Source organism: Brassica napus, chromosome C8 (genome assembly GCF_020379485.1).
Source record: "Brassica napus cultivar Da-Ae chromosome C8, Da-Ae, whole genome shotgun sequence".
Taxonomy (NCBI): domain Eukaryota; kingdom Viridiplantae; phylum Streptophyta; class Magnoliopsida; order Brassicales; family Brassicaceae; genus Brassica; species Brassica napus.
The window spans coordinates 22,498,193-22,521,950 of NC_063451.1; the positions used below are offsets into that span (position 1 = coordinate 22,498,193).

The following is a 23,758-nucleotide window of genomic DNA, read 5'->3' on the forward strand; positions in this document are numbered from 1 at the left end:
GACTGAGTTATATAAACATGTTACGATTATATTGGGTTTTCTTGATTAGTATAACGGCTGAGGTATGGATTTTAATGTTTTCGTATTACGACTGAGTTATCGTTAATTTCTGCCTTATTTAACTTTTTAAACTCCTCGTGATTATCGTCTCCATGTTATAAATGGCTTCGATATTAGTTTTGAGCCGTCAAATCAAGAAAGACGAAACGTCCCATTATTATAAGGCGTTTAATATTATAAAAAAGGATTACCATGAATGTTAAATCAATTTTTAAATACTAAAGTATCGTCTCGATGTTATAAAAGCCTCGATATTAGTTCTGAGCCGTATTTTCCACACTCAGCCGTCCCAAAGTATCAATCCTAAATCTCGATGGGCCATGATAAAACCCAAAATATTAACGGCTGAGTTATGTTAATATTAATGGCTGAGTTATATTATGAGTTAAATAATAAAGTATTACCGTCTCGATCTCTACGAAGGCGTCGATGTTATATTAACCAACATGGATGAGTTATGTCAAATATTATTGCTTAGTTATATGAACGTTACATTAATGGATTATTTCCCGATACTTGAATTGACTGAAGAGATTCAGGCGTTAGTGGTTGAACGTGTGGCCGGTAACTCCTTCACATATCTCTATGGCCTAAGAGCATCGTGCAAGACGATGAAGGCGTTAGCAGAGCGGAGCAGGGTAAACCATTTTTACGATGTGTTATCCGTTCCCAGGAGACTCAATATGCCTCCTGAGTTGTTTAAAACTTGCTACGCAGAGAGAAATCCAAGCACACTTTATATGAAGGGTGTACAGTTTTTCTTCACATTTAACCTTCAGGAAGAAGGACTTGCTTTCATGAAGCTTGCAGCGGATGAAGGATATGAGGCTGCTGTGTATACATACGCAATGACTAGAAAAATATTTTAGGGGTGATGAGGAGTATTTTGCTCGTTTTACGAGGGAATCAGTTGTCAGGATCGGGAAACTAGTTCGATCTCTAAAATGGGCATGGGGTTTGTCGCACAGTGACGAGTTTTTGGCAAAGAGGGACGAGTTCATTTCAACCGTTGTTCCTTCGTTCTATAGTTGCCAATGTGTTCTTGTTATGGAGCGAGATTGGGTCTTGTGGTACATTGAAAACAGTAAGGGTGACAAAATGTGTAACCGCTGTTTCTGGATCAAAGAGTTGGGGCTCTTCTTCCGTGAGTTTGAACCGATGAGCGTGATTATAGACACAAGGAAGTAGTGAAGATGTATTCTATCAGAATCTTTTCTCTTTTTATGTTCTTTACTGTGACATTATTACGGCTGGTTTATATTTTACATTATGGTTGGGTTGTTGTCTTTTAATTACGACTGATTTTTGTAAAAAAGGTTCTCTTCAATTACGGCTGAGTTTTAATTTCATAATGACTGAGATATTTTGTTGGAGTGTTATTAAATACGACATGGCTGGGTTAATTAAATACGTGATAGCCGAGTTATTGTTACTTAAAGGCTGAGGTAATGTTAACTTTTTGGCTAAGTTTTGTAAAAATATCCAAGATACAGACTCGGAATCCACCATGTCAACAAAATCCTTGCCATGTCATCACTAACAAATGAAATTTATAACTTGCTTTATGAGACTGTTCATGTTCTTCTTCATCTTAGTTATCTATCGTCTTCATCTTTCTCATTTGGTTATGGATCCGGTAATTATTGTTTCTGGTAACTGGATTAAGAAAAACAAATATGTATTCAACGTCGACAGTAGAGGGTGTAAAGTTCTTCATTTAGATGAGAAAACAACACATGAAGATTTCGCAAAGTCTGTTCTCGATGATTACGGATTGAATGATTTGAAGGATCATATTCAGCTTAGCTACATGTTCTCGAATAAAGCATTGAAAACGATGGCGCACGACACTCCACCAGTTTACGTGTCCAATACTCGACAATTGCAAGGTTTTCTAAGCTTGAAGAAAATCGAACAACTACGTCTCTGTGTGGAGATTACGGAGAACAGAGCAAGAGAGAAGAGTAAAACATTTTTGAGCATTAGCTCAGAAGCAGAAGCAGAAGCTTCAGTAGTTGAGTCCAGAGACGAAAATTACAGTGGGAGTTACGATGGTTGCAGTTTGGAGAAGGAACAAGAGGACAATGAGAATGACGTCTCTAGTAATGTCGAAGGAGAAAAACATGACGTAGTCGGAGAAGATGAAATAGGCGAAGAAAGCGAAGAAGATGATGAATTTGAAAGCCGATTTGATATGTTCGACGATTCAGACGGTGCGTCATCTGAAGATGATAACTTCAGCTCATACGGTGAGTCTCCTACAGATGAGGAAGATTCACCAACGCTACCTCCCAATAAGAGATATCAGAACTTCTCAATGAGCGGATCTAAAGGGAATCTGGAGGTTCTAAGTTTGGAGATGTCGTCGATAGACATTGCGGTAGGTCAACGATACGATAGTAAAGACGTTTTGGAGAGACGACTGAAACTTCTTACAGTGAGGTATAAATTTGATTTTGATGTAGAAACATCAACCCCGACATCATACGTTGTTAAGTGTTGGGTTGATGGATGTCTCTGGAGAGTTCGTGCTTCTACCCAAGGAGAATCCAAGGCGTTTTATGTTCGTATTTACGATTCGAAGCATACATGTTCCTGCACAGAGCGTTCTAATCGATTTCGACAAGCAACACCATATATTTTAGGTATGTTGTACAAGAACTTTCTCGGCGACTTTGGTCCGGCCGTTCGCCCTACGAGCGTCGGAATAGCTATCACTAAGCAGTTTGGTATAAAGGTAATTACTTTGTTGTGGCTAAGTTATTTTAACGACACGGCTGAGTAATGTCAAATGTACAGGCTGACATAATCATACAATTCGGCTGGGTTACTATATATTTAGATGCGGCCGAGTTATAGTAAAATAGGGTTGAGTTATTCAGTACGTTATGGCTGTCTTAATTTTTTGATGCGGCTGAGTAATGAGGATCGTTTTTTCATGTGAATGGATGGATTATTGGAAATCACACCGGTCGCTGAAATTTGCAAGGGAAATCGATGAGGGAACACCTGAGTGTGGGTTTGAAAGCTTTCCTTCTTACTTATACATGATAAGAAGGGCAAATCCGAGTACAGTTACGCGTCTTCAAATCGATGAGCTTGGAAGATTCATGTATGTGTTTCTTGCCTTTGGTGCGATCTTTAATGGGTTTCCTTTCATGCGCAAAGTTGTTGTAGTCGACGATACATTTCTCAATGGTAAATACAAAGGGACGCTACTCACAGCACTAGCTCAGGATGGTAACTTCCAGATTTTTCCAATAGCCTCCGCAGTGGTTGACACAGAAAATGATGATTCGTGGCATTGGTTTTTTACGCAACTAAAACTTCTGATTCCTGACGACGAGGGTCTTGCGATAATCTCGGACAGGCATAACTCAATAGGGAAAGCAATTAGAAATGTGTATCCGTTGGCTGCTCAGGGAATATGCACCTACCATTTATATAAGAACATATTGGGAACAATACAAAGGAAAAGAAGCATTTCGTCTTGTAAAGAAAGCGGCGAGATGTTTAAGGATGTCTGACTTTACTGCGATTTTCGAGGAGATTGAAGCGATTCATCCTGCACTCCACGGCTACCTCCAAAGAGCTGATGTCCGCCTGTGGACGCGTGTTCATTTCCTGGGCGAGAGGTACAATTTGATGACTACAAACATAGTGGAATCAATGAACAGAGCATTGTCGCATGCTAGAGGTCTAAACATTGTTCGAATATTAGAATCGATACGAGTTATGATGACCAGATGGTTTGCTGAACGGAGAGAGGATGCAAGATCGCAGCCAACGACGCTTACGCGTGGTGTCGAGAAACTACTACATGTAAGTCAGTCGTAACAGTAAAAATAAGTCTGTCTTTAAAATTCATAAAATTCTTAAGTCAGTCGTTTCATAAAATTCATAAGTCAGCCTTTATAATTCTTAAATCAGCCGTAATATGTAATAACTCAGTCGCTTCATATTTTTTTTTTTTTTGTTAATAGGATCGTGTAACTGCCGCCAGAGAATTGGCGGTCCAAAGGATTGATGATCATCACACACTGAAGTTAAATATGGATCTTCTAGCGAGTCTTTGAATGTTGTTAATTTGGTAGAGCGAAAGTGCACATGTCGGCGTTTCGAACACGAGAAATTACCATGTGTACACGCAATCGCAGCTGCGGAGTACAACAATGTTTGTCGTATATCCCTGTACAGTCCTTACTATAACAGTGAATATTTGGTGAGCGCATACGCTGAATCTATCATGCCGGCTGACTCAGCGCAACCTGTTCCAGAAATCGTGGCAAACCAACCGTGCTTGCCCCCGTATATTCGTCAACAACCAGGAAGACCTAAGAAAAATAGCATGAAATCTGCTTTAGAAGTTGCACTTCAAAACAAACGTCCTAGGAAAGAACACACATGTTCTCGATGTAGACAGAGTGGCCATAATGCGAAAACTTGTCCGATGTAAGCAAGTGTTGTAGGGATTTTCATGTTTTTGAATTAGGGCTGGGTTTTTGTTTTCACTTATATATATTACGGCTGGATTAGGGATTTTCATGTATTTGAATTACGGCTGGGTTTTTGTTTTCATTTATATATATTACGGCTGGATTAGGGATTTTCACGTATTTGCATTACGGCTGGGTTTTTGTTTTCAAACGCAACTGCTATAATTCCCGCCCAAAATAAGAAACGTCGCGAATTCAATAAACTGCTGATTAATTGAAAGAATTTGTATTACGGCTGAATAAATAAGGCATTTCTCGAACAATTATATGTTCAACTCTCTATTTTTCACACAATTTCTCTCTCTATCTAAAGGAAATATTTCTCTCTTCTTGAATTGCCTGAAGAAATTCAGGCGTTGGTGGTTGAACGTGTGGCCCGTAACTCCTTCCAAGATCTCTATGGCCTCAAAGCATCGTCCAAGTCGATGAAAGCGTTAGCAGAGCGGCGTGGTGTATACTATTTTTACGATGTGTTATCCGTTCCCTGGGGACTCAATATGCCTTCACAGTTGTTGAAATCTTGCTACGCTGAGGGAAATCCAAGCACACTTTATACAAAGGGTGTACAGTTCTACTTCACATTCGGCCTTCAAGAAGAAGGCCTTTCTCTCATGAAGCGTGCAGCAGATGCAGGATATGAGCGTGCTGTGTATACACATGCAATTACTCAAGCAATCTTTTTGTGTGATGGGCAGTATTTTCATGGTATTCCAAGAGAATGGGTTCAGAGGATAGGGAAACTAGTGCGATCTGTGAAATGGGGATGGGGTTTGTGGCATTCTGACGAGTTCCGCCAAAATAGGGCGCTGTTCATTTCAAAGTTTGTTCCGTCGTTCTACAGATGCCAATGTGCAACACATGTGTGGCGACAATGTCTCTGCTTGTGGCACCTTGATATGACTAATGATGACAACATGTGTGAGCGCTGTTTCTGGATCAAAGAGATTGGCACGTTTTTACGTGATTTTGAACCGATAAGCGTTATTAGGGACACAAGGAAGTGGTGAAGATGTAATCTATCGGTACCTTATCTTTTTAAGTTCTTTGCTATTTTCTTTTTAAGTTCAAATGAATGTAATGAAGGCTTAGTTATTGTTTCTTTTGGCTGATTTATTGTTCAATTACGGCTGCATTACTGTTTTATCACAGCTGATTTATTGTGTATTAAACACTTAAAAAAAGAGGTTCATTTACGTGCATTGCAAAACGTTCAGATTTCTTAGTTTACGTGCAGACATGTAAAACATCAATTACAAATGAACGGAGGGAGTAATAATTAGCCTCGATATTCTCATATCGTTGGCTGAGTTAAAGTAATAATTAGCCTCGATATTTTAAACACGCGCCACCATTAATCGACAACTCAGTCCAATCAAGCAAGTTGAAACGTCCCATTAATAATGAAAGTGGGTGAGTGATAATCTTCGTTGTGGTATAAACAATGATGAGTTAGCTGAGTTACTTTACACTTTACGGCTGAGTTACTTTACACTTTACAGCTGAGTTACTTTACACTTTACAACTGAGTTACTTTATACATAACGGCTGAGTTTCTAAACAATGTTATCATTTGTTTGCTTCACGGCTGAGTTTGTAAACAATGTTATCATTTGTTTGCTTCACGGCTGAGATACTTTAATACGTTAAGTCTGAGTTACGTAAAACATAGGCTGACTTACAAAACATTACTAAACAAAGTAGTAGTAGTAGAAAAGTAACGACATTCCAACCCCACAAACAAACACATTCCTCAAACACCGACCCTGACTCATACATTCTTCTCCTTTTCCCTCAGATGCCGTCTTCATTACTTCAATCTCTTTCTCCAACCGAGCAAAGCTAAGTCTGAATTCCGAGATGTCTTTGTTCATGCCACTTATCAGTGACTTAATATCCTCAACCTCTTCAACCAAACACTCATCCGCCCATTTGAATAAATGTCTCTGTTTTCACAATATAACCAGATCTAAGTACTACGTTACATAACATGCAAAATAAGAACCAAAACGAACCTTATTATATCCTTTTCCGCAGCAATAGTACAATCTTCCTAGATTTGTAGTGGTTCCAGATGTAGAAATGTAACAGGGTTCACCACACCAACACTGTTTCGGCGTTCCTCTTTCCGCGTTCAAACGGCACCTGTGAGAATTTCCTGAAACGCAGGATGAAGAAGGCATTTTGATTCTCAAAACAATTTCAGAAACGAAATGGAATTACATGGAATTAGGGTGAGAAAGACGACATGATGAAACAACATCGTTTCCACACGCGCCATAATTAAAATAATATTTAAATATGTCGATATTGTAAATCCCTCGACACATGCGTCACAGACTGTTAATAATTAGCCTCGATATTAGGTTTGAGCCGTATTTTCCACACGAGCCATAATTAATCGACAACTCAGTCCAATCAAGCAAGTGGAAACGTCACATTAGAAATTTATTATATTAACATTCACAGCTGGGTTTTGCCGTTTTACAATGGCTGAATTATGATTCATTTATTTACGGCTGAGTTTCGGTCACTTATGGCTGGGTTTATCGTAAACTAACATTCACAACTGAGTTACTTTATACGTTTTGGCTGAGTTAACTTTAAGTTTTCACTAAGTTAACATTCACAGCTGAGTTATTTTATACGTAGTGGCTGAGTTATTATAAAGATACAGCTGAATTAAACAAACACATTATGACTGGGTTATAGTACTTAATATACAAGAAATATGAATTCGACATGTTTACATTCAGGAACCGAAATTATCAGATTCAAAATACAGACAAGGCATCACTTTCAGAAACCAAAATTTCCAGGACCAAACTCTTCAAACATGTGGACGAGAACATGCCAGACTCTTGTTAACATCCACGAAGGCTTGTCGCCTCCGATTGCCCAAGTTCTCTTCAAATAGCGCATCTGGCAACGAAATAGCGTTCTGGCCACAAGATTAAAATGTGTCCAAACTGTCGAATTATGCCTTCGATCCCATGTGTTTTTGCGCTACAAAAAAAAAAAAATACAAAACCGTTGAGAACACAACAGAAAAATAACTCAGCAACACTATGCTGCCATTTTAAGTGGACAAACTGTTCTTACAGCGAGTTGAAGAAACCAGCATTCCTTAAAATGATCGGGAATTGCGCGGTATGTCGGCCAATCATGAACCCAACCTTCTGCAAGAATCGACGGGATGACGAGAGAGAGATCACTTAAAAATTTGAATCAGATAGTACTGGTTGTGTCAAGTAATTCACCCGGACCAGGGTATAGAAGAGGGAGGTTTTCACGATTTGCAGAGCTTAGTATCGCATTGACACAGTTCTCTAACATCGTCGAATAACCAGAAACAATCGTCATAACTTTTGATGGGGATAAAGAATTTTTGTTTAGGTTTTTTTTAGAGAGAGAAAGGTGTAAGAGAGGAGACAATATATAGAGAGGTACAAAACGTCAAACGTCTCGAGTTAAAATTTCCCAAGAAGCAGTTATCTTTTTTCCCCCAAACGTCAGGATGAAGTTACACTTTACGGCTGAGTTACAGACCACATTTACGGCTGACTTAGTAAATGGGGTTTAGGGTTGCTTATTTTGGGTTTAGGTTTGTTTTTTTGGGTTTTTAAGTTTGGGATTTGGATTTATGGTGCAAGAATAATTATAAAAACACAAATTCATGATAAATAACACAATAATAGTTTATGAGTTTTGAATTATGCTCACATCTTATATGTATCAGTTAAGTTTATGAGTAATTGTAAGACAAACATATACCTCAAGATCATGATTGATTCTAAACTCGTAGATTCAATAAAGAAGACACATTCAGTTGATTATATATTCACTTCAGATATATAATTGGGGTTTCAGTTTAACATTTTAAAGTATAAACATTTATTTTTTCTGATTATAGGGTATGTTTGAGGTATGGCTGAGTTATAATATCGTAACGGCTGACTAATACTAATTGATACGACTGAGTTATATAAACATGTTACGATTATAGGGTATGTTTGGTGTAAGGCTGAGTTACGTATATACGACACGTCAGGGTTATAAAAACGATAAGACTGAGTCAAATACTTAATAACAACATAAGTCAAGTACAAAATAACAACATAAGTTCATCATAAAATAACAACAACATAAGTCAAGTACTTCATAACAACACATGTTCATTTAGCCATCATTTGTTCCGTCACAACATTTTCTCCTTCAGCGAGGATATCTGCTGCCATCTTCATCTGTAAACCTTGAATATTTTGATCGTTTATCCCACCAAACGTTACACCAAGTGCTAGACACTCCACAAACTTCAACGAATACACCCCACAATTGCCAACCTGGGTGTTTTGTGGAGTGTATCTTTTGCTCCTCCTTCTAAATGAGAACTTCTTCCTGCTAATGGGTCGGATATTAGCAGGAATATGTACACTCAACATAGCGGGAATCATGTGCGTCAGCGGTTTAAATGAATTCAGAATTCTCTGCTCACTTTCGAGTGTTACCTCTCCAAAGATTGGATCGTAGCAATCAATCTTCTCCTTCTTCAGATCCACGTGATATGCAACCCAGTGATTTCCGCCGGTTTGAAGACATCCGTACAAGTGATCCACATCTTCATACCACTTCAAGTTTGTTCGACAATGATCGGGAATCCTACCATTTATCATATCTTCATAACCATTGCATTTGAACATGAACATTGTGGGTTTCATCTTGAACTGAGCGTAATCGTGAATAAAAAAACTTTGCCACTAAACGTCAACGAAGGCAATCCGCTTGGACCAGAATGGAGTGGGCTCTCGCATGGACCTTTTAATGAGGACGTTCATATACGCCACGACATGCTACATAAATAATATTAACAAGTCAGCCGTAATCAAATATATAACTCAGCCGTTATATAATAAAAGAATATATAACCCAGCCGTGATATAATAAATGAATATATAACTCAGCCGTAAAAATTAGATAACACAGCCGTAATAAAATAAAATAATATATAACTCAGCCGTAATAAAGACTTACATTATCAAACACCCATCCATACTCGTTCTCCGGCCACGGTCTCTCATGGATGAGTATGCTGTAGAAGTCACTCTCATGATCAGCTGTTAGTACTTCCTTTTTACCTGGTGCTGCTGGTGGTTTGGGTGGAATTGCCTTGATGTGTTGCATAAGTTTCTCCAATAGCGCCGGATCAAAAGGTGCTAGAGGGTCATATATTGCTGATGAAGGAGTAATTCTTCCTCATGCACGTCATTCCATCATGTCCTACGTTCGGAAAAACTAATGATGAAGAATCTGCCATCATTGACAACCCTTTTGGAGTTAATCGAACATTTTTCTCCCGGTAGTCCTTAATTATGGCAGATCTAACCACTTCAGAATTCTCGACATCAGACTCCGGCGTGAATTCGTTCTGTTCTGCAACAACTTCGTCAGTTATATCAGCCAATGAACTGTCCTCTACATCAGACTCTTGTACCTTGCATCTTGTTACACCGTCACGCGGTGGAGTCACCTTTTTGTACTTTGACCCAGCCTGTTTTTGCTTCTTTAGCTCAGCCTCTTGTTTCTTCTTTAACTCAGCCTTTTTTTTCTTAGCCTCAGCCACTTTTTTCTTAGCTTCAGCCTCTTTTTTCATAGCTTCAGCCTCTTTTTTCTTATCGTCAGCAGCTTTTTTCTTAGCCTCAACCTTCTCCTTCCTCTTAAACGCAGCATCTGCATGCGCAGCTTTTTTCTTCTCATCGGCTTCCTCACCCTTAACAATACACTTGCGCATGCAGCCGCGTCCATAGGCTGGATCCTTATCAGCCTTATCATCCTTAGTAGCCTTATCATCCTTAGTAGCCTTTGCAGGAGAAACTACTACGAAATCAAGAGGCCGCATATCAGTAGCTTTATCGACACTACCAAACTCCTCATCCAAAGTCCTTTTCACCCCTGATTCCTTTTCAAGCTCCTTGGCCAAATTCGTTTTCGGTCCAAACTCCTTACCAGGAGTCGCAGCTACTAACGCTGGACTATTGACAGACTTCTGATGCGTTCGAACCACCGGTGATGCCATCGATAAAGAGTTATCTGATAATTGTGGAGAGGGGTTATCATGGTTTTCGGGACTTTTCCCAATCCCCAGATCTTTCAGACGCTCCTCCAGTAAAGCATTCACCCTGTCATCAATGGTCTTTTGGTCCATCAATGGTCTGTTCCGGTCTAACTCGTAAGCTTCCAACCGTGAGTCAACCTGATCAATTTTTCTGGAAATAATATCCAGAGTACTCACAATGGTCGTTAGAGTCGCTTTGTTCTCCAACTCCAACTCTTTGCTACCTTCCTTCTCGCGAGAACCCTTTCCTACTGCATCAGCTTCAGACTCATTCTGTGTCTTAACTTTCTTCTGCTTCTTAGTGGGTGGCTCAGCTTCTGACGAAACTCCACCCTTCATTCTCTTCTTCTCATTCCCCTTCCCCTTTGCATTCCCCTGCACTTCCCACAAACCTTTCACAAATCTACCTGAATGTATGTCTGTTATCAACCTAACGAGTTGTGGGTCGTCATCTTCACCCGGCCAAATAGGAAACATCTCTTCAATTGAGTCCTTCAAAACCATTCTCCTCACACGCACCTGCAACACCAGGTTATAACAAAACTCAGCCTCCAAACTAACTCAAAACTCAGCCATCAACTAAAATAATTCAGCCGTGATTTAACAAATAACTCAGCCATCAACTAAAATAATTCATCCGTAATTTAACACATAACTCAGCCATTAAGTAACTCCGAACTCAGCCATCAAATAAATTAAGTCAGCGTTAAACCTTACCTCGCCATGCTTTTCGATTTCGGCAGACAACAATTTATCAAAGCTTGCACGTGTACGCTTTCCACCCCATCGCAAAAGCGGAACGTCTTCGTTATTGATCACTCTCCCAAAACTCTCACCGAAGCATGTGACGGATTCATAAGCCCAAATCAATAACGAGTCCTTCATGCCGCTTATTGTGTATGAACCTCCATCTGGAGTCAACGTTTTAATAGAGTCAATTAGAACTTCGTATGCAGTCCGACCCCATGGATACGACCTCATGGCTTCATCGTCGAATACCCTTATTGCACTTTGAAAGGGTATCCTTGAATTGTGATGCAAACAATAGACTCTCATGGCTTGAAGAAGTAGCAGCCCCAACCACTTGCGCTTTTCAAAACTCCAAAGCGGACAGAACGCTAATGCTGCCTTCAGTTCATCTAACTTTGGTCCAATCCCAAGCGGCACCTTCAACTCCCCCCAAAACTCGTTGTATTGACCAGGATCAAATTTTTCTGTTGGCAATGGACCTGTGTTTAGCCCAGTGATCTCACCAAACTCGAGCAAGCTAAACCTGATAGCCTCATCAGCCATGAGACACCATATCTCGTTCTTTATAACTCGCAGCTGTCTACACAGTAGATAGTGCACGGTCCTACCAGACCACATGCTTTCGCGTTCAGCCAGCCTAGCAACTACTCCAATGGGAGAGTTCACCAGTTCTTCCCACACATCAAGTCCTATTGTTTCTCTAACGTGGAGGAAATGCCCTGGATGGAAATTGTGATTAATAACTTTACCATCTAGGTTAGAAGACCCTTCAGGGTAAAGTCTTGGTGGGTAATCCCCTGATTTAACTTCAGCAGCATCCATTTGATCATATAACCCAACAATAAAATCAGCCGCAACAAAACAGTAACTCAGCCGCATCATAAGAGTAACACAGTCATAACATAACATTAGGTTATTCACGACACAAATATAACTCAGCCATAACATAACCATAACTCAGCCGCAGCAAAACCCTAACTCAGACACAACGAAACCCCCAACAAAACAAAATCACAGCCGCAACACAACCCTATCTCAGTCGCAACAAAATATAAATCAGATGAAATATAATACATAACTGACCCACAAACTCAACAAAACACAATATATAACGTCGCGATATCCTACCGGAAAAGACGAACTCGAAGATAAGAATGCGGCGAAGGCGGCGGCGAAGACGATTTCGTACAAACGAGTTCAGAATTCTGATTTCGGGCACGATGATAACAGAGAAAACAGAGTACAACGACAGAGAGCTATTTCGACGAAGAGGAAGTTAACACAGACAATGTCGATGACGGAGAGTGGGAGTATCCTCGCGGTTCCTTCTTCGACGGTTCTTCTTCGAGACGACAAAACGATGTTCTTAGTTAGTTTCTTTTTTAAAACTTCGATTTAGTTATGTTGGAGAAGAGACGGTTTGGTTTCTATTGTGGTGTGATGTGTAATTTTAATTACTGATGTGGATTATATGTTTAAAAGTAATTTCAATTAAAAAAACTAACCAAAGGCCCTTAGAGTCATTTACTATGGGTGTCCAAACATTCTAGTCATTTTAAAAAGATGTATAACACTTTAGTAATAAACCAACTTTTCTATAACATTCTAGTAATTTTCTCTAATTCTAATTAACAAAATAATTTGGAGATCATGCAACCTAAGTATAATACTTCGTGAATATTTCATACAGTTGTGCCCAGAATCGGGTCTGGTTGTTAGGGAAGGCTCAACAATTTAGCAATGTCCTAAATTGCTTCGCATAAGTAGTTTCCATTTTAGTTCCATGCAACCTGGTCCCATGCAAAAAACACACCGGACATACAAAACGACGCAGTAGTTACTTCACTAATCCCCACTTGCAAAACGTGTAGCAAAACGCCAAGGTCCATTATCTTTTTGTAAGCGTTCGCTCAAAAATATTTGGCATTATCAACATTCTTTTTCTTTCAAGAATAATCCGCCATGGAAGCCAAGGGAGAAAGCCAGCATAGCTCTATTATAGTTCCATCTGTTCAAGAGATGGTGAAGAAGAAGCTGACCACGACGGTTCCTCCGAGGTATGTACGGTCTGATCTTGACAAAGGTGAGATCGACTGTGATTTAAGAACCGAGATCCCAATCATCGACATGAATCTCTTGGGTTCTTTAGCCTCCATGGATGCTGAGATTCACAAGCTCGACTTGGCATGCAAAGAATGGGGATTTTTCCAGGCAAGTTTTCAATATTTCTGTATATCGAAATTACCACTTAATAATTTCTTCTTTACAAGATAAACCCTCTTCGTTTTTTGTAGTATTAAACCCCATATAGATATAAAATATACATGCAGTAAAAAAAGATATAAAATATATATATGAGATTTTAGAAAGATAACCACAATATGAAATCAACAAATAAAAGAGACAAGACTGGGAGCTTGTGGTCAAGTGGTAAGAAAAAAAGTTTGGGATGTCACCATATTTCAGGTTCGATCCACCTGCCATGAGAAATTAAGTCACATTTTTTTTGCTTTAAATGTTAAATATAACAATTTTATTTTATTTGTGTAGAAGTTTCATTTATTTGTAGTTGGAAGATATATAAAATCACATAGCATATTTGGAAGATATGTAAAATCACATAGGAGTATAGGACCACAAGCTTTAAAGTTATTTCTTTTTATACTTTATTTTGTGTTTATAATATGAACCCATAAAATAAAACTATATCAAACTAAAAAAAAAAACTTATATCAAACTATTTCTGCTAAATAGTTTTGCATAGTATAACAATAGCTATTATTATGCAGTGCATTCTTACCGATGTAGTAATCAATATATACATAGAAATGGAACGAAAATACACATATAAAAATATAATATTGTTTTCATAACTTTAAAATAGATATTTGTTTTATTTAGAATATTAACTAGTTTTTTAAGAAAGGTTAATATTAACAAGTTATATATTTATATATAGTTTTTTGGGGGTTTTGCAAATATGACTCAAAACTTAAAGTCAAACACAAAACTAACCCATGTTTTTTTTGAAACTTTGACTTGCCTCTTTCACCCCCAAAGTTCAAATTATTTATGAAAATGTCATCATTTTTTTTCTTTTTTTTCAAAAATACATATTTTACTCTATTATCCTCATCTTCCTAAAGTATTCACAATATTGTCATTGCCATCAATACACCAACCACCGTGAACAACCAATTTGAAGCTCTTAATGCACCTAAAAATCGATTTACACTCTTTCATTCTCAATTCTTATGAACTAAAATCAACATCTCTTTCACTTTCTCTCCATATTCATTCAAAAAAAACCCAAGATTTTGATTCTAAATTTTTTATGGTTCATAGAGCCATTAAAGCTTACGATTCTTTGGTGGGTCACTTTTGTTTGAGATTCTGGGTGCTTGGAGAAGACTTATGTGTGATAAACAAGTTATCTCACTGGTTGAAACTATGAAATCAGTTTTTTCCCAGATCTGTTCGTCCAAACGACTTACAAGTAAGTCGTGTGGTTGTAGACGATTTCCAATTAAGTCGTCTGGCTGTAGACGACTTACATGGAAGCCTTCTGGTCAATGCATATGTTAGTTTTGCAATTGACTTTTAAATGTGCTTTTATAGACGACTTACATGGAAGTCGTCCATCTTTGTTTGTTAAAAAAAAAATTCGAGACGACTTCCATGTAAGTCGTCTAGAGAAAACATGTTAGTTTTACATTTGACCAGATTGTGTCAGAAATTTGACTTTTCCTAGACGACTTCCGTGTAAGTCGTCCAGTAGAAAATTAAAAAATCAATATTTTGTTATACCTAGACGATTTACATGGAAGTCGTCTCAGGTTAGTTTTGCAATTGAAAAATAAAACAAAAAAAAATATTTTTTTCTAGACTACTTATACGGAAGTCGTCCGTCCGACGACTTACATTGAAGCCGTCCATGATTTTATTCTGAGATTCTGGTCTTCTATGTAAGAACGGACGACATCCGTGTAAGTCGTCTAGAAAAAAATAATTTTTTGTTTTATTTTTCAATTGCAAAACTAACCTGAGACGACTTCCATGTAAGTCGTCTAGGTATAACAAAATATTAATTTTTTAATTTTCTACTGGACGACTTACACGGAAGTCGTCCAGGAAAAGTCAAACTTCTGAAACAATCCGGTCAAATGCAAAACTAACCCGTTTTCTCTAGACGACTTACATGGAAGTCGTCTCGAATTTTTTTTTTAACAAACAAAGATGGACGACTTCCATGTAAGTTCTCTAGGTTAAAAATCAATTGCAAAACTAACCTAAATGGACGACTTCCTAGAAGTCTGCCAATGTGTAATAAACTTTCATTTTCTCTAAAACTATAAAGAATTTTTAATATTTTCTTGTTAATTCATGTCTATTAATCAATATTTTAGCTACTGAAATAAATTTATAACTTAATTCGTGATATTTATGAGGTTACCAAAATTCATGTTTATTAAAGTTTCTAACTGATCCGAGAAGACTTCCGTGGAAGTCTTCTACGCTTGTTTTTGAATAACTTGTATTTTTAAGAGTATTAAGTAACTTCAAGATATGTAAAACTCATATTTTCAAAATAAGTTTTCTCCCTTAGTTTTACTAAATTTGTTTCCATCTCTTAAGTATTATTGTTATAGACACTAATGATAATTATTGTTATGAGTTGGAAGAATGGTTAAAATATTTCTTAAAATGTTGTATCAATATGAAGCTACCAACATTCTTGTTTATTAAGATGAGAAGAAGGTCATTGGAGTTTATTATTGCATATGAGAGATCCAAAGATAAGAGAAAAGCTATTGAAGTCCATTATTTCATTGATTTGTAAATGTGTAAACACATTGTTAGCACATGTATTACATCTTGGGAAACATTATTACTGATTTTACAAAAAAATCACAACTAAAAGAGTAGACATGCAAATCACAAAACAGACCAGAAACAAAACTATTATAGATCATTCCTCTACAAAGACAAGCTTGGACTCCACTTGACATGGAAGAAGACTTCGTCAGAAGACTTTCAGGAAGTCCAGACGACTTCCTGGAAGTTGTCTGGAAGACTTCCTGGAAGTCGTCTGGACGACGCATTATATTTTAGACGACTAACAGGTAAGTCGTCCCAGAAGTCTTCCAGATCTGAAAAACCTGCATATCCAAATCCAGATCTGAAAAACCTGCATATCAAAAAATGTTCAAATGGCTTAAAAACAGAGAAAATGAGTGAAAGATTAGATAAATCTACCTTTATAGAACACACAAAAATACATATCTAAAATTAATAGATCTACTTTTAAATGAGTGGAAGATGAGAACCATCTGATTAAAAACATACAAAAAAGAAAGATAGATTAGTGAGAAAGACATGAGACAAAACTGAAAAATTCATATAAAATTTGGTGTTTTCAAGTAGGGCTGTTCAATATGGTAAAACCGAACCGTACCGTACCGAACCGAATCGAACCGAAATAGACAATATGGTTTAGTTTTGGTATATACCATATAAACCGAATGGATATAATTTTATAAAAACCGTAGGATTTGGATATGGTTTGGTATATAACCGATTAAACTGAATAAACCGAACAAAACCGATTAAAAGTAGAAACATGTAAATATGTATCTATTTTATAACAATACTTGAAAATCTATTTGTTACATAAGTTAAATTTTTGTTAATAACTATTACCATAATTTTATAGTAATAAAGAACCTTAATTTGTAAAACACTTGAACTATAATTAAATAACAATACATCGCAATTCAGACATCTTATTTTCTAAGTTTTCTTTTGATCTTTTTGCTTTATTTTAGTCTTCACTAAATTAATATGAAAATTATAAATTTGATGGACAATAATTAATGAAAAATTTTCACAACTTTTTTCTTATCTGTAAACAAACAGAGTTTCGTGTTCGATTGAAAAAGCATGACTTTATGAACAATAAATATGGAAGAGTGGAAAAACTTTTCTTTCATGTTTCTGTTTTGTTTCATATTTTTATTTTCAAAATTTGAAGCATTGATTTTAGTTATAGATTTTATTATTTTATTTGATGGTAGAAGCATTTTAACTTTTTTTGTTCATTTTATTTGAACATGTAATATATTTTTAATAAATGACTGTGTTGACAATATGACTCTAAAATTCATATAATATGATCTCAAACTAAATAATTATGTTTTTTGGTATAAAACCGAATAAACCGAAAACCGACGGTATATAAACCGAACCGAACTGAAGTAAATATGGATTTAGAATGGTAGTTATATTTTACTAACCGAAATACCGAAAACCGAAAAAACCGAACCTAAACCGAACCGATATCCGGATTGAACACCCTTATTTTCAAGTCAAAGAGATTAGAGTGGGTTTGAAGAGTTTTAGATTGGAAAAAAAGTAAAAACTTTATGCAACAGGAAGTTACCAAATGAAGAAAAATCAGACATAAAAACTTACCAAAACGCTCAGATCTGTTATGAAAGGGAGACTTCGTCGGAAGACTTCTAGGAAGACTTCCTGGAAGTCGTCTAGCGCTTTATATTTTAGATGAATAACAGGTAAGTCATCCCAGAAGTCTTCCAGATCTGAAAAAAACCTGCATATCAGATCCAGATCTGAAAAACCTGCATATCAAAAAATGTTCAAATGACTTAAAAAATAAAAAATGAGTAGAAGATTAGATAAATCTACCTTTATAGAACACACAAAAATACATATCTAAAATTAATAGATCTACCTTTAAATGAGTGGAAGATGAGAATCATCTGATTAAAAGCCTTCAAAAAAAAAGATAGATTAGTGAGAAAGACATGAGATAAAACTGAAAAATTCATATAAAGTTTGGTGTTTTCAAGTCAAAGAGATTAGAGTGGGTTTGAGAGTTTTAGTTTTGAAAAAAAGTAAGACCTTGATACAACAGGAAGCTACCAAATGAAGAAAAATCAGACATAAAAACTTACCAAAACGCTCAGATCTGTTATGAAAGGGAGACTTCGTCAGAAGACTTCCAGGAAGTCGTCTGGAAGACTTCCTGGAAGTCGTCTGGAAGACTTCCTGGAAGTCGTCTGGAAGACTTCCTGGAAGTCTGCATTATATTTTAGACGACTAACAGGTATATCCAAATCCAGATCTGAAAAACCTCCATATCCAAATCCAGATCTGAAAAACATGCATATCCAAAAACGTTCAAATGGCTTAAAAACAAAGAAAATGAGTGGAAGATTAGATAAATCTACCTTTATAGAACACACAAAAATACATATCTAAAATTGATACATCTACCTTTAAATGAGTGGAAGACGAGAATTATGTGATGAAAAACCTGCAGAAACAAGATAAATTAGTGAGAAAGACATGAGACAAAAACAATAAATTGATATAAAGCTTAGTGTTTATAAGTTCGAAGAGATTAGAGAGTGGTTGAAGAGTTTTAGAATGATGAACATTACATTTTTGTTGTAGCCATTTGAGAGGAGGAGAGATAATGTGTAAATTTTTCTTTATATAGGGAGACAAAAAATCCAATTAGGTTAAAATATTTTTGATTCAGACGACTTCCTAGACGACTTACTTGTAAGTCGCCCAGAAGACTTTAATATTTTTAGCGGGAAATTAAAATATTTTTAGTGGGAAACTAAAGTAGAAGAGTTCCCAGACGACTTACAAATAAGTCGTCTAGTTTAAATTATTTAAGCGGAAAAATAATTTTTTTAAATATTTTAGGCGGGAATATTTGGACGGTCCAGCTAAAATTATTCACCAGGCGACTTCCATGGAAGTCGTCTACACCCTAAACATAACTCCTAAACTTAATTAACTAACTAAACACTTCATAAAATCAAATTAAACTTCAAAAGTGTTTACTATACATAAAAATAAACACTTATAGGTAAAATTTTAATTTTTCAAAAAAACATTCAAACTTTCCAAAATCTAATCCTAAGAATACATACAATACTACAACATATGTTGTCAAACCCTAAACCAAAGAATACCATGATTCACTACCAACACTCATCTATGTTGAAAATAATTCAGTTTTGTTATATTTTAATTTATATCACTTAAAACTGTTTATAATTACATGATTTTAATTTTTCGCTTATCAAAATTTTTTTTAAAAAATTTTAAAATTATTTTTAAGATCAGCCACACCAGAAAACTTACTTGAAAGTCGTCTAGAAGACTTCTAGCATCTCAGACGACTCAGACGACTTACTGGGGCTATATTCGTATTTTTTTGTTTGGTCACAAGGGGTTGGCTGTAATTTCACAAAGCTTTTAGATTAGTTTTGCATTTGATTCAAGTTTGGGTATAAGTTTGTATTTAAAATCAAGTTGTGACTCATATTTGGCAAATTTCTTAGTTTTTTTTTGTTATACAGTAATTTGACGCTATAATTATTTTCATTGTGGCATGTCTTTATGGATTATCTCTAGCTTGTAAACCATGGAATGGAAACAGGCTTCTTGGACAAATTCAAGTCGGAGATTCAAGATTTTTTCAACCTTCCCATGGAAGAGAAGAAGAAGCTATGGCAACAACCCAGTGAGATCGAAGGGTTTGGACATACTTTTGTGGTTTCAGAAGAGCAGAAACTCGATTGGTCAGACCTGTTCCTCCTTGTAATGCAACCTGTCCACTTACGCAAGCCTCACTTGTTCCCCAAGTTACCTCTTCCCTTTAGGTTTGCTCCAAATAGTAACGCCATTCTTATCAAGTAACCAACAAGTCTTGTTTGTTTAAAACCATGGTTATTGTTTCTTCAGAGATACACTAGACACGTATTCTGGTGAAGTGAAAAGCATAGCCAAGATCTTGTTATCGAAAATGGCGAGCGCCTTGATGATAACACCCCAGGAAATGGAGAAGTTGTTTGATGATGAGTTAAGACAGACAATGAGGATGAATTATTACCCGCCTTGTCCAGATCCCGACCAGGTTATTGGTCTAATTCCGCATTCAGATTCTACAGGACTCACCATACTGCTGCAGGTTAATGAAGTTGAAGGTCTCCAAATCAAGAAAAATGGCAAGTGGGTTCCTGTCAAACCTCTCCCAAATGCTTTCCTTGTCAACATTGGAGATGTCTTAGAGGTATGTTATACATGTACGAACACATTTGTAGACAGAGCCAGTCCTTGACATAGGTAAGTGAAATATTAGTTTTGGGCCTCCAAACTTTTCCAAGTATACAAACATAGGCCCCCAACTTGTTAAATAAACATATTTACTAAATTTTTTTGATAAATTGTTTAAATTCTCAATATCTCATGATCGGCTCTAATTGTAAAATTGGTTGTATTCATGATATTGGTAATCAATGTAGATCATAACGAACGGGTCTTACCAGAGTATAGAGCATCGTGGAGTTGTTAGCTCAGAGAAAGAGAGGCTTTCTGTGGCGGCATTTCACAATGTGGGAATGGGTAAAGAAGTTGGTCCCGTGAGAAGTCTTGTGGAAAAGCAAAAGGCTGCATTTTTCAAAAGTGTAACCGTCGAAGAGTATCGCAAGGACTTGTTCACACGTAAGCTTGATGGAAAAGCTTACCTTGATGTTATGAGAATCTAAAATAAAACAATGAATAATAAAACCTTTTCCCTATGGCGCAAGAAACTCTGCCTTCTTAGTGTTGAAAGTTAAACTTGATTTGGATCACATTTTGGGCTAATAATTTACTAATCATTTTAGTTCAAACTTAGTCCAATATCTAGAATCATCCTCCACCTCCTTAGAATAAAAATCTAGATATTCTCATAGAATTATCTAGATAATTATAATAAAAAAATCTTAGATATTATGGTAGAATTCTCTAGATTTATGATTAAAATATGTAAGATATTTTGTATTTTGGAGGCTATAAATACCTCCACTCCCCTTTCATTTTGAATCACCAAGAAATAAACAAAGCTTGTAACAAGTAATAAAAATCTTCTTCTAAGTTATAAAATCTTTATTCTTCACAAAATTTCTTTCTCTTCAAACACTTTAAACACTTTCTCCATCTTTATAAAACTTTTCATTCCAACAAAGTGGTATCAGAGCCACAAGTTCCTTTTGAAGATGGCAAATAATGGTGTTCCCTTCCAAGTTCCATTGCTCACTAAGAGCAACTATGACAATTGGAGTCTTAGGATGATGGCTATCTTAGGAGCACATGATGTGTGGGAGATAGTCGAGAAAGGCTTCGTTGAACCGGAGAATGATGGTGGTTTATCTCAAACACAAAAGGATGGTTTGAGAGATTCAAGGAAGAGAGACAAGAAGGCTCTCTGTCTAATCCATCAAGGATTAGATGAAGATACATTTGAGAAGGTTGCTGGAGCAAAGACATCCAAAGAAGCATGGGAGAAGCTTCGGACATCTTACAAGGGAGCGGAACAAGTTAAGAAGGTACGTCTTCAAACTCTAAGAGGAGAATTTGAAGCATTACAAATGAAGGAAGGAGAACTCATCTCAGATTACTTCTCAAGAGTATTGACGGTTACTAATAACCTAAAAAGAAATGGTGAGAAGTTAGATGAGGTGAGAATCATGGAGAAAGTTCTTAGATCATTGGATTCAAAATTCGAGCATATCGTCACCATTATTGAAGAGACAAAAGACTTGGAGACTATGACAATGGAGCAACTTCTTGGATCACTACAAGCTTATGAAGAAAAGAAGAAGAAGAAAGAAGATATTGTGGAGCAAGTTCTCAAGATGAGAATTGATCACAAGGAAGAAAGTGGCCGAAGCAATCTAAGACGTGGTGGCGGTCATTTCCGAGGACGAGGTTGTGGTGTAAATGGACGAGGTTGGAGACCATATGAAGACAACTTCAACCAAAGAGGAGAGAATTCATCAAGAGATCGTGGAAGAGGAAACCCAAAATCAAGGTACGATAAATCAAGCATCAAATGCTATAGTTGTGGAAAATTTGGACATTATGCTTCTGAGTGCAAAACTCCAAACAAGAATAGAGTTGAAGAGAAGTCCAACTATGTTGAAGAAAGGAGTAAAGAAGAAGATATGCTATTGATGGCTTACAAGAAGGATGAACCAAATGAGGTTCACAAGTGGTACCTTGATAGTGGTGCAAGCAACCACATGTGTGGAAATAAACGCATGTTCGTGGAGCTTGATGAATCGGTGAAAACTGATGTGGCTTTAGGAGATGAATCGAGGATGGAAGTGAAAGGTAAAGGAAATATTCTCATCCGCTTGAAGAATGGAGATCATCAATTTATTTCCAACGTTTACTACATTCCAAGCATGAAGACCAACATCTTGAGCCTAGGACAACTCTTAGAGAAAGGTTATGACATTCGACTAAAAGATAATAGCCTTTCTTTAAGAGATAATGCAAATAATCTCATCACAAAGGTGCCAATGTCAAGCAATAGAATGTTTGTCCTAAACATTCAAAATGACATTGCACGATGTCTCAAGATGTGCTACAAGGAGGAATCTTGGCTTTGGCATCTTCGATTTGGTCATCTCAACTTCGGAGGCTTAGAGCTACTTTCCAAGAAAGAAATGGTGAAAGGATTACCTTGTATCAATCATCCAAATCAAGTGTGTGAAGGTTGCTTACTTGGAAAGCAATTCAAGATGAGTTTTCCAAAGGAGTCGGAGACAAGAGCAAGAAAGCCACTAGAACTCATACATACAGATGTATGTGGGCCAATCAAACCAAGTTCACTTGGTAAGAGTAACTACTTTCTTCTCTTTATTGATGACTTTTCAAGAAAAACATGGGTTTACTTTTTGAATCAAAAATCAGAAGTGTTTGAAAATTTCAAAAAGTTCAAAGCCCATGTTGAGAAGGAAAGTGGTCTTAAGATCAAGTCCATGAGATCAGATCGAGGAGGAGAATTCATGTCCAAGGAGTTTCTGAAGTATTGTGAAGATAATGGCATTCGAAGACAGTTGACGGTGCCAAGAACCCCTCAACAAAATGGAGTAGCGGAAAGAAAGAATAGGACAATACTTGAGATGGCAAGAAGCATGCTCAAGAGTAAGAAGCTACCAAAGGAGTTGTGGGCAGAAGCAGTTGCTTGTGCGGTTTATATATCAAACCGTTCTCCAACAAAGAGTGTTTTAGAAAAAACACCACAAGAAGCTTGGAGCGGAAGGAAGCCTGGAGTCTCACACCTAAGAGTCTTTGGAAGCATTGCTCACGCTCATGTTCCAGACGAGAAGCGGAGCAAACTAGATGATAAAAGTGAGAAGTACATCTTCATTGGGTATGACGCTAACTCCAAAGGCTACAAGCTCTACAATCCTGAAACAAAGAAGACAATCATTAGTCGGAATGTCATCTTTGATGAAGAAGGAGAATGGGA

The 23,758-nt window shown here is 36.9% G+C and overlaps 3 protein-coding genes across 3 annotated transcripts; 1 reads left to right on the forward strand and 2 right to left on the reverse strand.

Annotated features, from left to right (window-relative positions):
- Positions 1 to 6,244: 6,244 nt before the first annotated feature.
- LOC106384319 (uncharacterized protein At4g04775-like) lies at positions 6,245 to 6,736 on the reverse strand. Its single transcript, XM_013824304.1, has 2 exons — positions 6,569 to 6,736; positions 6,245 to 6,499 (listed from the first exon to the last, which is right to left on the reverse strand). The coding sequence occupies exons 1-2, from the start codon at positions 6,734 to 6,736 to the stop codon at positions 6,245 to 6,247; spliced, it is 423 nt and encodes a 140-aa protein (XP_013679758.1).
- Positions 6,737 to 9,774: 3,038 nt separating this feature from the next.
- On the reverse strand, positions 9,775 to 12,237 carry LOC106384320. The gene is made up of 2 exons (XM_013824305.1): positions 11,383 to 12,237; positions 9,775 to 11,184 (listed from the first exon to the last, which is right to left on the reverse strand). The coding sequence occupies exons 1-2, from the start codon at positions 12,235 to 12,237 to the stop codon at positions 9,775 to 9,777; spliced, it is 2,265 nt and encodes a 754-aa protein (XP_013679759.1).
- A 1,090-nt stretch (positions 12,238 to 13,327) lies between these two features.
- Positions 13,328 to 21,089, forward strand: LOC106389177 (protein SRG1-like). Its single transcript, XM_013829379.3, has 4 exons — positions 13,328 to 13,626; positions 19,870 to 20,117; positions 20,200 to 20,527; positions 20,760 to 21,089. Exons 1-4 carry the CDS (start codon positions 13,378 to 13,380, stop codon positions 21,000 to 21,002), a joined length of 1,068 nt encoding a protein of 355 aa, XP_013684833.1. The 5' UTR covers positions 13,328 to 13,377; the 3' UTR covers positions 21,003 to 21,089.
- Positions 21,090 to 23,758: the final 2,669 nt, after the last annotated feature.